Source organism: Gavialis gangeticus, unplaced genomic scaffold (genome assembly GCF_001723915.1).
Source record: "Gavialis gangeticus isolate Ggan-Ray unplaced genomic scaffold, GavGan_comp1, whole genome shotgun sequence".
NCBI lineage: Eukaryota > Metazoa > Chordata > Crocodylia > Gavialidae > Gavialis > Gavialis gangeticus.
Window position 1 is genome coordinate 18,729,561 of NW_017729026.1, and position 12,460 is coordinate 18,742,020.

The following is a 12,460-nucleotide window of genomic DNA, read 5'->3' on the forward strand; positions in this document are numbered from 1 at the left end:
GGTTGGCATATTGTGGATCCATTTGGTGTGTTCTGGGCTGTAGGAATTTTGCTTCTGGTGATGAGGTTAGCAAGATTCAGTGCTTGTTTGAAGGCTAGGATGAGTGGTTCTGGGAAGATCTCTTTAAGAACTGGGTCTCCTTCTACTATGGGTTGCAATTGTCTGAGGATTTTCCATATAGGTTTGAGGGAGGTGTGATATGTCATAACCAGCAGCGCGATTTGTAGGGTTTTCCTTCGGCACTGCAGCAATTCTTCACCTGGTATCCAGGTGGCTCTTTCAAATGTGCATCTATCTCTCTGGAGGAGTGTCCTTGTTGTGTGAAAGTCATTTTAAGATTTGTGAGGTAGCAATCCTGGATGTTTTCCTCAGTGCAAATTCGGTGGGATCTGAGGGCTTGGCTGTGTATCACAGGTTTCTTGGTATGTTTAGGGTGATTGCTGGTTCTGTGCAGATATGTATGTTGGTCTGCCGGTTTCTTGTATAACATGGTCTGTATTTTACCACTCTGGATGCTGATCGTTTTGTCTAAAAAGGAGATGTTGGTGCTGGAGTACTCAAAAGATAGTTGGATGGAGGGGTGATGATTGCTGAATTTCTTCTGATGGAACTCAATCAGAGATTGCAGGTTTTCAGTCCAAATGATGAAGATGTCATCAATATATTTTAAGTATAGCAAGCTTTTGATGGTGCAGTCTTTGCGGAATTCTTCTTCCAGGCAGCTCATAAAAAGTTTGGCATATTGTGGGGCCATTTTGGTGCCCATAGCTGTACCCATGATCTGGAGGAAGTGTTGTTTATTAAATGTGAAATTGTTGCGTGTGAGGATGAAGCATATAATTTCAGTAATATCCTTGGGTCTGTACTCAGAGTTGTCATCTTACTTTTGTAGGTATGTAAGGAAGTCTTGAATGCTGTCCTGATGTGGGATATTGGTATATAAGCTGGTAACATCCGTGGTGGCTAGGAGGATGTTGCTGGGAAGGTGGTCTATGTTTTTAAGTTTTCATAGAAAGTCTGTAGTGTCTTGGACAAAACTCACTCTTTGGGTAACAAGTGATTTAAGGATTTATTCCACGAAATCCACTGATACTCACCCACTGGTTGTCTCACCCACGGACTCTCAATTTACATTTTCACTGCCTGACTTGCATGCAGACAAGCCTCTGGCTTCTTTACTATTTGATCCATCCAGGAAGAGCTCACACCAACTGCAGATGCTTCCCGAGCCTGACCAAGGGTTTTTAAACCTGAAAGCTTGCTAGAAAAATGTTTCCAACTACCTGGTTGATCTAATAAAAGACATCAGATTTACCCAAATAACCTTGTCTGCCATGTGTATGTGTACTTTTGACCATAGTGGGAACAGGGAGCAGGGAGAAGTGGTGGGCATGTGCCTCCCAGCCCAACAGGGTCCACCCAACCTCCCCTGCCAGCACTAAGAGGGGAAGGGGCCCCTCCTCACCCATAGCCCAGCTCCCATGGAGGAAGGGGGCCTCCAATTTTGTGCTTGCACAGGGCCCCAGTGCACCTTAATCTGCCTCTGTGCTCGCCACCCCGCCATCCCCGCCACTGATGCCTTCTTCACGTAAGTGTGCCCCAAAGCTATGCCTTGCAGTGGGCCCCCAAAAATTGTGGGCCAGTCCTGTGTATATGTTATGGCTACAAATCGAACTGGGAAGAGTTTTATTTTTTCTTTTTCTTTGTTCTTTTTTTTAATTCATCATATGCAAAGAGTCCATCTGGTGTTCATAGTGTTCCCATCTTTACCATATAGCCCTGAAACAGATCAAAAGCATGTGCCCTCACCCATTATAGAAAGGTGAGAGATAGGAAGCAAAAACCTAGCTTAATAAAGATAACCCTGCTGTTCTAGAGAGCCTGTTGCAGGAGAAAGAAAAAACACTGAAGTGATTTCTAAGTCCCTTTAAACACATGCTGGAAAGCTGGCTGAACTGGGACCATGATTGACTTTCTGCATATACAGCTTTCTAGGAGGGCAGCACACCATCTGAGATAACCCAAACAGCTATATTTTCAATTTTGTGCATATTCTCAATTACCAATTGATACACTTGGGTCTCTCTTTATGCAAGGGTTGCATTTCAAAAAACACCTCGCATAAAGCGAATCCATGATTACCTGTAATGCACAGGGATACGTACCAGCCTCACTCTATTGCTCCCCAAAACCATGACAAATTCAAACAGTAATCACACTATACAAGAACTGCTGTGCAGAAGCGAACTCCGTGTTGCAAGCAGTGGCATGCGCAGGAGGTGCGCCACCAGAGCAGCGTGGGGTGGACTGGAGAGGCACTCGGGGGAGGGAAGCAGGGCAGCAGGGAACACCGGCTGCTTGCCACTCCTGGCTGTACCCTGCTTCCCTTCCCTGGGTGCCTCTCCAGCCCAGTGGGCACAAGCCGGCACAGCTGGGAACAGAGGGGCTGTGCAGAGAGTCTATGAGCTCCCTGCTGCACCGGGTCATGCCCACCAGGCTGTGGAGGCACCTGGGGCAGGGAAGAAGGGAACAGTGGGGCTGTGTGGAGAAAGTGTTCGCCCTGTGCTGCAAGCAGCGTCGTGCACAGCGGGCACAGCGCCAAGGCAGCGTGGGGTGAGCATCTCCTCTGTGCGGCCCCTCTATTCGCTGTTTCCCCTCATCTGTTCCCCTCACCACATATAAGCAAATTCGCACAAAATGAATTTGCATAAAGAGTGACCCGAGTGTACACATATAATCAAATCTATTATATAAAGTATCCTTTTACTCATCCCTCCACTTGTGTTTTATAGTCCTACCTTGGAATTTATGTTCACTGAAGAATTAAAAATCTCCAATGTATCTTTCAAACTTATATCATTAAAAGGTTAATAGAGAGCTCTTTTTTCCCCTTAAATTGTCTCTACTACAGAGGTTATAAAAATAAGATGGATTAGATAATACTAACATAACCAGAAAGCATTAAACATTCTGGTCAAGCTAGACTGAAATCAAATATTTATATGCCACTAAATCACTGATTATAAAGCTCTTTCCAAATAGATTCAAGGCACCAGATGCTAACAGAGATGTAAAGCAGGTAAAATTGTATTATTTACTATGCCCTGTTAAGCCAGTCCACTAAATGTAAAATAATATGTAACACTGTAGTTGTATTAAAGAAGTGGATGTTATATAAATAAACTGCTATTTTTATAGCATCTTGTTGTGCAGATATTTAACAAAGGACTTATATTGGATAAGACCAGTGTTTTTCCAGTCCTCTGGTCCAGTTTCCTACCTAGTAATGGCCAGAACCAGATGCTGAAAAGAAAATGCAAGAGACTCAAACTGGGCAATTAGACAACATGCTATGCACAAGGGCAGGTTTTGTGTATATCCTTCTATTAGAAGCTGGCTTATGACCCAGAGTGTTAGGTTTTAAAACCCTGTCAAATTTATGAGGTTTTCTTTAATACTTTAATTAAACAGTGATTGTTAGTATCCATATGAACATCAAGGTCTTCCCTGAACCATGCTGAGCTTTTGGAATCTTACACTGGAGCAACGATAGGCTAAGTATGGCTTAGTAAGAATGTACTTCTTTTCTATCAGTTGTAACTTTGCTGTCTTTCAGCTTCCTTAAATGCCCCACTAACCTTGAAATATGAAAGGGTAAATCAAAACAAATCAGTGTCCCTTTTCTGCATTATTCTTTTGTACCCGCTAGCCTGCTCCTTTTATCTAGGTCCTATGGAAACAGCATAGTTGCAGCTGCAGCCAGAAACCTGAAACAAACATGCATGCACTCAGCTCTTTGCTGAGACTACCAACAGATTAGTGCCAGATATGGTATTAGGTGTGTGGTATGGATATTTCTCTTCTGGGAATGGGACTGAGCTCAAACTCATTTCAAAGACCATCTAATAGCCATCTTATGGTAACATTCTCTTTCCTTACAAACGCTGGGCAGGACTCAAGACAATAAAAGCCTCCTCAGCCTTACAGCTATTACTGCAGGAGCCAGGCAGTACCCTTTATATATTAAATAAATGAAAAGCTCATCTTTCATAGGCACAGAACAACTGCTGAAAGTAACAGGACTTTGTAGAGACATCAAGGTGGAAAGGGGTGTACATACATTTAATTGGATCACTGTACACTGCAGCTGTAACTACATCTATTCATACTGAGAGGACTGAATTTTGTTGCAAATTTTAAAAAAAATAGCCGTATGCAGTACATATGTATGCAGGACCCCCAAAAAGCCCCAATTTGTGGAATCTCCTGCAGATCTTTCAGTCCTCAAGCAGCAGGCTTCTAGCCTTCTCTCCCATCACACACATGAACACATCTGTAAAGCAGGCAGGATGGATATCCCAAGATCACTGGGAAATTCCAGAGTATCAGAGGAGAGATCTAGTGCCTGCACGCTGTTCTTGGGACACCGCCTCCCAAAGCAGCATGTTTCTCCTACATAGTATGTAACCCTCATCCTCTTCCCACTGTCAGCTTGCTAAAAAGTCTCATCAACCGGGGGAGTGATGCCAGTGACTGATCAGCATTCATTCCCACAAAGAAATTCCAGCAGCTTTTCAGGGTCATGATGTTATGAAAAGTAGCTATATTTCCCTGTCCCGCTTACTGCACACTAAAGGAGACCAGATTCAGAAATGAGGAAGGGAGAGAAGACTTGAAGCATGGCTGCTATTCTCATCTCCCTCCTATCCCCCACAACTTTAGTCCAGTTTCTACACTCTTTGGTCCCCAGGAAAAGAGGGAGGTGATGGCCCTCAGGTATAAACTGTCTTAACATGCACTTGCCTGAGTGGAATAGAAATAAGCAGGTTTTGTTCCAGTGCCAGGTTAGAAAGCTGTGCACACCTCTGAAGAGCTCCAGCCTCAAACAAACTAACAGCGTTGTTATCAAGAAACAGATGCTTGAGGTTTCGTAGACCCTGGAAGTCCTGTGCTGTGACTTGCCTAATCAGGTTATTGCTGCAGTCAAGTTTCTGGAGTCTGGCTGGAAGCCTGAGTGGCATGGCTTGGAGATGGTTACTGGACAGTTCCAGTGCAATTAAGTTAGGAAGAAGGTGAGCACCATCTATTGATGAAAGCCGATTTTCAGAAAGAAAAAGCTCAGATAGGTTTTCCAGGTGCTTCATGTCTCGAAATCTTACTGTTTTGAATCTGTTTCTCTCTAGTTTTAATGAAAGCAAGGACTTGGGCAGGTCAGGTGGGACCTTTTCCAGATGGTTTCCGCTAAAGCTGAGAAACTGTAAATCTTGCAGAGATTCAAAGAAGTGGCCTAAGAAAGAGTGCAGTTGGTTATTAGCCATACTGAGATACTTCAGCTTGGGAAGTTTAAGTGGGCCAGACACAGACTCCATACTGTTACCATCCAAAATCAGACTTTGTAAGCTGCAAAGGGAAGAAAGCGTGCTGAAAGAGAGTGCCAAAATCAAGTTGTTTTGAATGTCAAGCACCCTGAGTTTCTTTAAACCTTCCAAATCAGACCCGTGTATAGCATTTATTGAATTATCACCAAGTTTTAATACTTCAAGGCTTGATGGGAGGAAAGTGGGTATACGTCTTAGCTTGTTCTTGCAGAGTTCCAGGGTTTGCAAGGTGCTCAGAGCCTTGAAGGTGTTATTTTCTATTGATTCTGTTCCACTGCAAGACAGGATAAGCTCTTCAAGGCCAGATATTCTGCCAAAGTCAGAGACCTCAAAGAGAAGAAGGAAAAACAGAACAAGTTCATGTAAAAATATTTCTATCCAATTTACAGACCTCCTCACTGGCTCTTACTTTGCTATTTGATCTTTTTTGTGAATGTTGGTTCAAAAATAGTGAATGATGAATTACAGACAAAACAAATTACCAATATAGAGTAGTTCTTATGGCATCTGTATTTCAGCTAACGTTTGCTTGTATTTCTAGGACAGAACTTTATTATTTATGTCCCAACTGGTCAGACATACAATTTTGTAGAGGGGGCAGGAGGGACGTTTCTTATATTTCTGCACAGGATAATTCAGTGATTGTGGATAAAAAAATAACTACTGTTGAAACAAGTCACCCTAATAGAGCATGGGTGAGATTAAGGTAGAGCTGTGTTCTTTCCCTTCCCCCCTGCCCTATTCAATGGTCATCATTGCTGATTGGTGTGGATTGTAGAACATACTACATTCCTTTTCCAAAGCCATGGCCCTGCCACTGTAAAGTGTGTCTCCTGGAAACTACTGGAGGGATTATACATCACACCTGTTGTCTGTAAACCATGCTCTGACCATTTTTACTTCTACTTTTTTTTAACTCACATTTTGAGATGAGTCCAAGCCAAAATGCCCAGGTACAAACACTGTGGGCATTGGGCCAGTCTGGATTTGGAAATAAACTCTATGGAACGTGCCCATCACTACTTCAACCGAATTTCCAAAACTTGATACTTTACTGGTGTTTATCAATGGCAAATGAAGCTTTGATGTGGCTGTAACAATCGTAAGTTAGAAAAAGCCAGTGTTTGTATTATTTCTGCTTTGCTAAAGAGCTCTCATTTATAGTCGTGGAATCATAGAAGAGCGAGGCTGGAAAGGACATCAGGAGGTCATTTATTTCCAAAAACCTGCTCAAAGCAGGATCATCCCTGACTGAAACATCCTGGCCAAGTGTCTGTCTAATCTTCTCTTAAAAACTTCCAACAATGGATACTGCACAATCTTTCAATGTTCCTTCTCTTTGTATGCTGCATTGACAATAGGCTTAAATTACCATGGCAGCTCCCACTCAGCAAAGTAGCCCACAACTGTGAGAAAAAAATGGAAAGGGGAAGAATCCAGACCTTCTAAGAGGGTTCTTTCATGGCACACTTGGAGAGAAACACTTGACCACACCTGGCTGCCACTTCTGCTAGCACATGTCAAATCCAGAAATGTGGAAGTGAAGTCACTGTGGAAGTTTATCATTCTCCACACCTTCTGTTGAAATCTGCATCTCCAACATGTTTGAGTGGCTGTAGGTAGTGCCTCCAGTGAAGTTTCACTGCTGAATATCTAAGTTTGGCATATCCAAGTGGGAACAGGTGGGCTGGGCATGCTTGAAAGCATGCCCCTGGACAGCCCTGGGGACATGGTATAATCGTACCTTCAGAGCACTGAGTGACTTAAGCAGTGATACAGAATAGATATGAAATCATGGGTAACAATAAAATTCAACATAAGATGTTAGATTTGAAAGAGTTGATTTCTGTGGTACTAAATACCCTCAGATCAAGTGCTCAATCCTGCCCTACATGCAGCAGAGATCTCTCTATGATACTGAAAAGCACAGGGAGTCCTGTCTAGCTAATACCACAGACTAAACACCATTTTCTCAAGGGGATCATTAAATGGAGGCACATTTTATTCCTACACTGAGGAGCAGCACTGCATGCTCCCTTAAAAAAATCATCTTGCAGGCATATGTGTTTCTAATCTGAAAACTTTTCACTGACAGACACATTTTTTACTGTTAGTTAAAAAAAATCTTGGTAGCCCTATGTAACTGCAGAGATGGTGTTATACCCTGCTGCCCCCACCACGTGTCCCCTACTTAGCTCACACCCTGACACCCTTGACCTCACTCCACACCATGCTATCCTTCCCAGCCAACCCACAAGCCAGGCCCCCACTACCCACTCTCCCTACCCCAGCATGGACCCCAACCTACTACCTCTCCCCACCTCCCAGCCCCACAGCTCCATCCAAGATGCAAGGAACTATGGAGGCTACAGTGGGCCAGAAAGCTCTGACAGATAGTTGACTGTGCCAATCAAAGCTCCTGCTTAGATATGGTGGTGCTACTCTGTTCTCTCTGCCCAGCATTGATGACTGCCTCAAATGTAATTTCATTCAGGTGATGAATCTTGAAGCAAGATGAGGATGTCTTATTTTCACAGAGGCAAAATTATTTTTTCAGAATTTATGCACAGGAGATTTTAGGCTGTAAACTTACAGACCATTGGCAACCCTGGTTTCCTCCTCCTAGATCCTGTTATGACAGATTTCACCAAACAGCATTATTGTGCATGTTAAAGCAATTCAGAAAAAAATGGCATCAATATTTCTGGGTATCCGGAAGTCATATCTGTTTGCTTTATCTAAAAGACCTGAGTTTTATTTTTGCTAACATCTTAACCTCTGAAAGCTATGGAAGGGTTAGCCAGGTTTTATTTGGTCTCTTCATGCAACAAAGGTCAAGATCTAGAGGGGCATTTGTGGCCTCTACTCCCTGACCTAGACTTTAAATTAGACAGTCAGTAGGTAAAGATCAAAAATAATCTTGGAACTCCTCTTCTTTCCCTTCACTGCTTTTTATGACTTAGTCTAAGATGATAGCACATTATAAAATTAAACAACCAATTTTAAGATACATGAGTCCCATGGAATAGGGACAACTTAGGTGCCTAGGTTCACTTAGGTACTTCATAGGTGGAAAAGGATATGATCAAAAGTTTGAGGAGTCTAAAGTGCTTCTGGATCTTGCTCAAATGTGTCAACTTCTGTCAGCTGAATTTTCACTATCTTGTTTTGCAAATTTGACATAGAGATAGTGAGTTATTGAGAGACTGTAGATATGAAATCTCATTAATAGACATATTCTTCATCAATTCTACATTATTTAAATAAGTATGTTTACCACCATGAAATGCCCTGCCATCTCCACAGTAGATAGTGATGCTGACCTTACATTTTCCCACTATGGCAGTAGTATAAAGCAGGAATGCTCAACTCCTGGCCCACGGGCCAAATCCAGCACACAGTGCCATGGCATCTGGCCTGTGGGTCTCCTGAGGTCAGGAAATTTGGTGACAGGAGAATGGTGGGCCCATGGGTCTGGGTCTGGGCCAGGCCATTCCCCCTTCTCCTTGTGGGGCTAGGTCAGGGCCTGGCCATGCCTCCTTCCCCCTGTAGGGCTGGGTTGGGGCTAGGCTGCCTGCTACATACTCCACATAGTCAGATTGGAACCGCTGGTGGGATCTGGACCACAGACTGACTGGGAACTGCCCATCTGGCCTATGAAGCAAAGTGTCTGACCACTAGTAAAAAGCATTAGTCTAATCTTTTTGTAAAAATGACCGGCTTTGGTAAGGATCAAGAGCTTTGCTGCACTGAAGAGCAGAACTTAGATAATAAGTATTACTCATATCTAAAGGCTTACAGAGACCTTAATTACCGAGGTCAAAATAAAACTGAAACTTCATATAGACGGCATGTCTCATTTTCTCTATTGGTTCAAATGAATTTTTTCTTTACTTTTACAGAGTTGATTGCTGTATACCATTAAGATGCTTAATATTCATCTTATTAAGTGATAGAACATTTTTTCTTCTTTTCAATGCACAGACTTTCAATCCCTGACAAAGGATTGTAATCTGGGTGTCCCCAAAGTGAGTGTCCCCCCTCACCAATAGAAGGGGAAAGCCAGCAGGGCACATGTGGTAGGCTGGAAACTGCAGTCACTTGCAGTTCCCTCCCACCGATCATGTCTTAATAGAGCAGGGACAGAAAGCAATGTCTTTACCAGGTACAAAATTTAATATAGGTATATATATATAAAGGTAGTAAACTAAAGTGAGTATTTACAGGTTATAAATACATATAACTATAACTATATACACACCCAAATACAAGCGGTAAGCATAATGGTCCCAAACGGTATGAACAGGTAAGTTCAACAATAAATGACACTCTAAAATACAAGGCGTTCAGTTAACAGTTAATAAACACTCTAAAAATGCACACTGAGTATCAAACAATCAATAAGCACTCCAAAATATGAGATGCAAGAGTTCTCTAATGGTTCCTCTCCTCTACAGGGTCTCTTCCTCCTGCCTATTTATTGAGGCTACCTTTCCCAGAGTGTCACTCCACAGTGGGAGACCTGTTGCCCCACTGACTCATGAGTCCCAAGGAGCTGGGTGGGGCAGTGTTCATAAGCTCCCAGTGGCTCAGTCCTTCTCAGGGGGAGTTGCAGGCCTGAGCCACCTCATGCATGCCCAGGGCTGGGTCACTCTGAATGCTTGTCTCTGCGCCCGGGAACTGCTCCGTTCCCAGGACCCTTACGGACCCACTGCAGGGAATGGGTCCCAAACCACCCAGCCCCTCCTCCTCCAGGGCCTTACACCCCGCAGTGACTCACCCCATGGTAGCATTAGCTCCTGTGCCCAGCCTCGTGCCAGGGTTGGAGACCTGAGCTACCTTGCTGTGGCTCCCAGGGTCCCAGTCCCTTGCAGAACCTCCATGCAGTGATGCCTACTGTGCAGCCCAGCCTCGTGCCGGGGTTGGAGACCCGAGCCACCTTGCTGTGGCTCCCAGAGCCCCACTCCCTCATGGACCTTCCGTGCAGCAACACCTACACTGTAACCCAGCCTCATGCTGGGGTTGGAGACCCAAGCCACCTCACTATGGCTCCCAGCGTCGCAGTCCCGCGTGGACCCTCCGTGCAGCAACACCTGCACCACAGTGCCGGGGTTGGAGACCTGAGCCACCTCATTGTGGTTCCCAGGGCCTCACTTCCTTGCAGACCCTCTGTGCAGTGACACCTGCATCGCCTACCGCTTCCATCCAGTGATGGAATCTTTCAGGCTCTTCTGGGCAGCCGGATATGCCCGCTGGGCAGCTCTCCCAGCTCTTCTTGGCCCCAGGACCTCTTCCTTCTTCTTTGTCCCTCATCAACTGTGCCGTGTGCTCAGCACACAGCTGCTTATATCCTTTCTGGGGCTCCACCCCCAGATTGAAAATGAACCAATTAAGGGGACTGCAACTGCAGTTCCCAGTTAAGTCCATTCTTGCCCCTGCCTTTGGAGTACAGGGGGAACGGACTCTCCTCCTGGCTCCTCCTGTGCCTGTCTCTGGTGGGTTTTGTCCCACAAACTGTATTCACTGTCTCCTAAGCCCGGAGAGCCAGGCAAAGCCCAGCAAGCCCACCACAGGCTTCTTAATGCAGATTACTTTAATTTTCCTTTCCCATCGATTTGGTGTGCCTTAGTAGGTCTTACAGTTGGTTCTGAGATTTAAACATTTATCCCTTTTTTGCAGTTCCCAAACATAAGGCAATATAAATCATCTGAACCAAGGTATATTTTAAACAATATATGCTCCCTCTTTGCCAAAAGGTGCTGCTTGTTCATTTCTAGGGATTCTGATTTTCTTTATTTAAAAATTGCAAAATCACTGGTAAAAATCACAAGTGCTCTGATGTAAAAACCTAAAATCCACATTTATCCATTATGTAAATGAAACACCACTATATATATCCGTATTAGTTGAATACAAGGTTTTATTAATATATTTACAATTTTAAAGGAATTTGGAAGCCTACCAGTGCCTCAGTCATTATAATAAAATAAATTATATACACCTATATATTTTGGCATTTGGTTTTGTTTTTTTATCATAGAAAATCAGGTTGTGGGTCCAGCTGTGGCTGTCCTGCCCCCTGCTTTGTGATGCTGAGCAGCCCTGATATATCGGTGCCCTGCCCATGCCATTTCCTTTCACTACCAAGCAACAACCCCCACCCCAGTCCCAGCCCTACTGGTGCCCCTCACTGTCTACCCACAGCCCCCTAGTTCTATCAGTGCCCCTAAGTCTTGACCCACAGCTCCCCATCCCCCAGCCCTCCCTGGTACCCCTCACTTCCAACCCAGAGTCCACACATGCCCTCCCAGGTGCCCTCACTCCCAACCCATATCCCCCTGGCCCTGCCAGTGCCCTTCAGTCCCCACCCACAGCCCCTCATCCTCCCAGGGCTGCTGATGCCCTTCACTTGTGACCTGCAGCCCCTGCCCTACCCAGCCGTGCCAGAAGGGGTCTCCAGCTGCCAGGACTATGGGACCAGGGTCAAGGCTCACAGCCCCCTCCCTCTGCCCCAGCAGCATCCAAGCCCTGGCTACTGCCCACAGGAGGTGGCAGCAGCTGCTATGGCTGGAGCAGAGCGTGAAGCCTGGCTCCCGCTCTGCCACCATGAGCAGCATGGCCAGAACAAAGCCCATGGTGAGGGATGGGAGAGGATGCAAGCCGCAAGCTGTTGGCCCAAGGCTCCCCAACCCACTGCCCTCCCCTCCAGGGACCTCCACAGTCCAATGGGCAGGACCCATCACGGGAGGCCAGGGAGGCTTGGTGCCATCACTGGGAGCCCACTCTGGCCATGTCGCCACGGCAAGGTATCCCATGCCCTCCTGGCAGCAGCAGTGATGGTGCAGAGCTGTGCCCCCTGCTGCCTCACGTGGGCAGGGGCATCCCACCATGGTAGTGCAGCTAGCATGGGGCTCATGGCAGTGACCAAGCCTCCCTGCCCTGCCCTGCCCCCCCCATGCCAGGTCCTGCCTGCTGGACCATGGAGGCCCCAGAGGAAGGGCAGCAGGGTAGGGACCCCCCAGCCCACAGCAGGCAGCTCGCATCCGCCCCATACACAAATCTGGGTATCACGTGCCCCCCAT

At 45.5% G+C, this 12,460-nt stretch overlaps 1 protein-coding gene across 1 annotated transcript in view; it reads right to left on the minus strand.

The window, feature by feature from the left end:
* LOC109299700 (nephrocan-like) overlaps positions 1-12,460 on the minus strand; it is a 68,382-nt gene that overhangs the window by 9,778 nt on the left and 46,144 nt on the right. Inside the window, exon 4 of the mRNA XM_019520220.1 lies at positions 4,804-5,705. Within this exon, the coding sequence (XP_019375765.1) occupies positions 4,804-5,705 (902 nt within the window). The remainder of the gene's footprint in view (positions 1-4,803; positions 5,706-12,460) is intronic.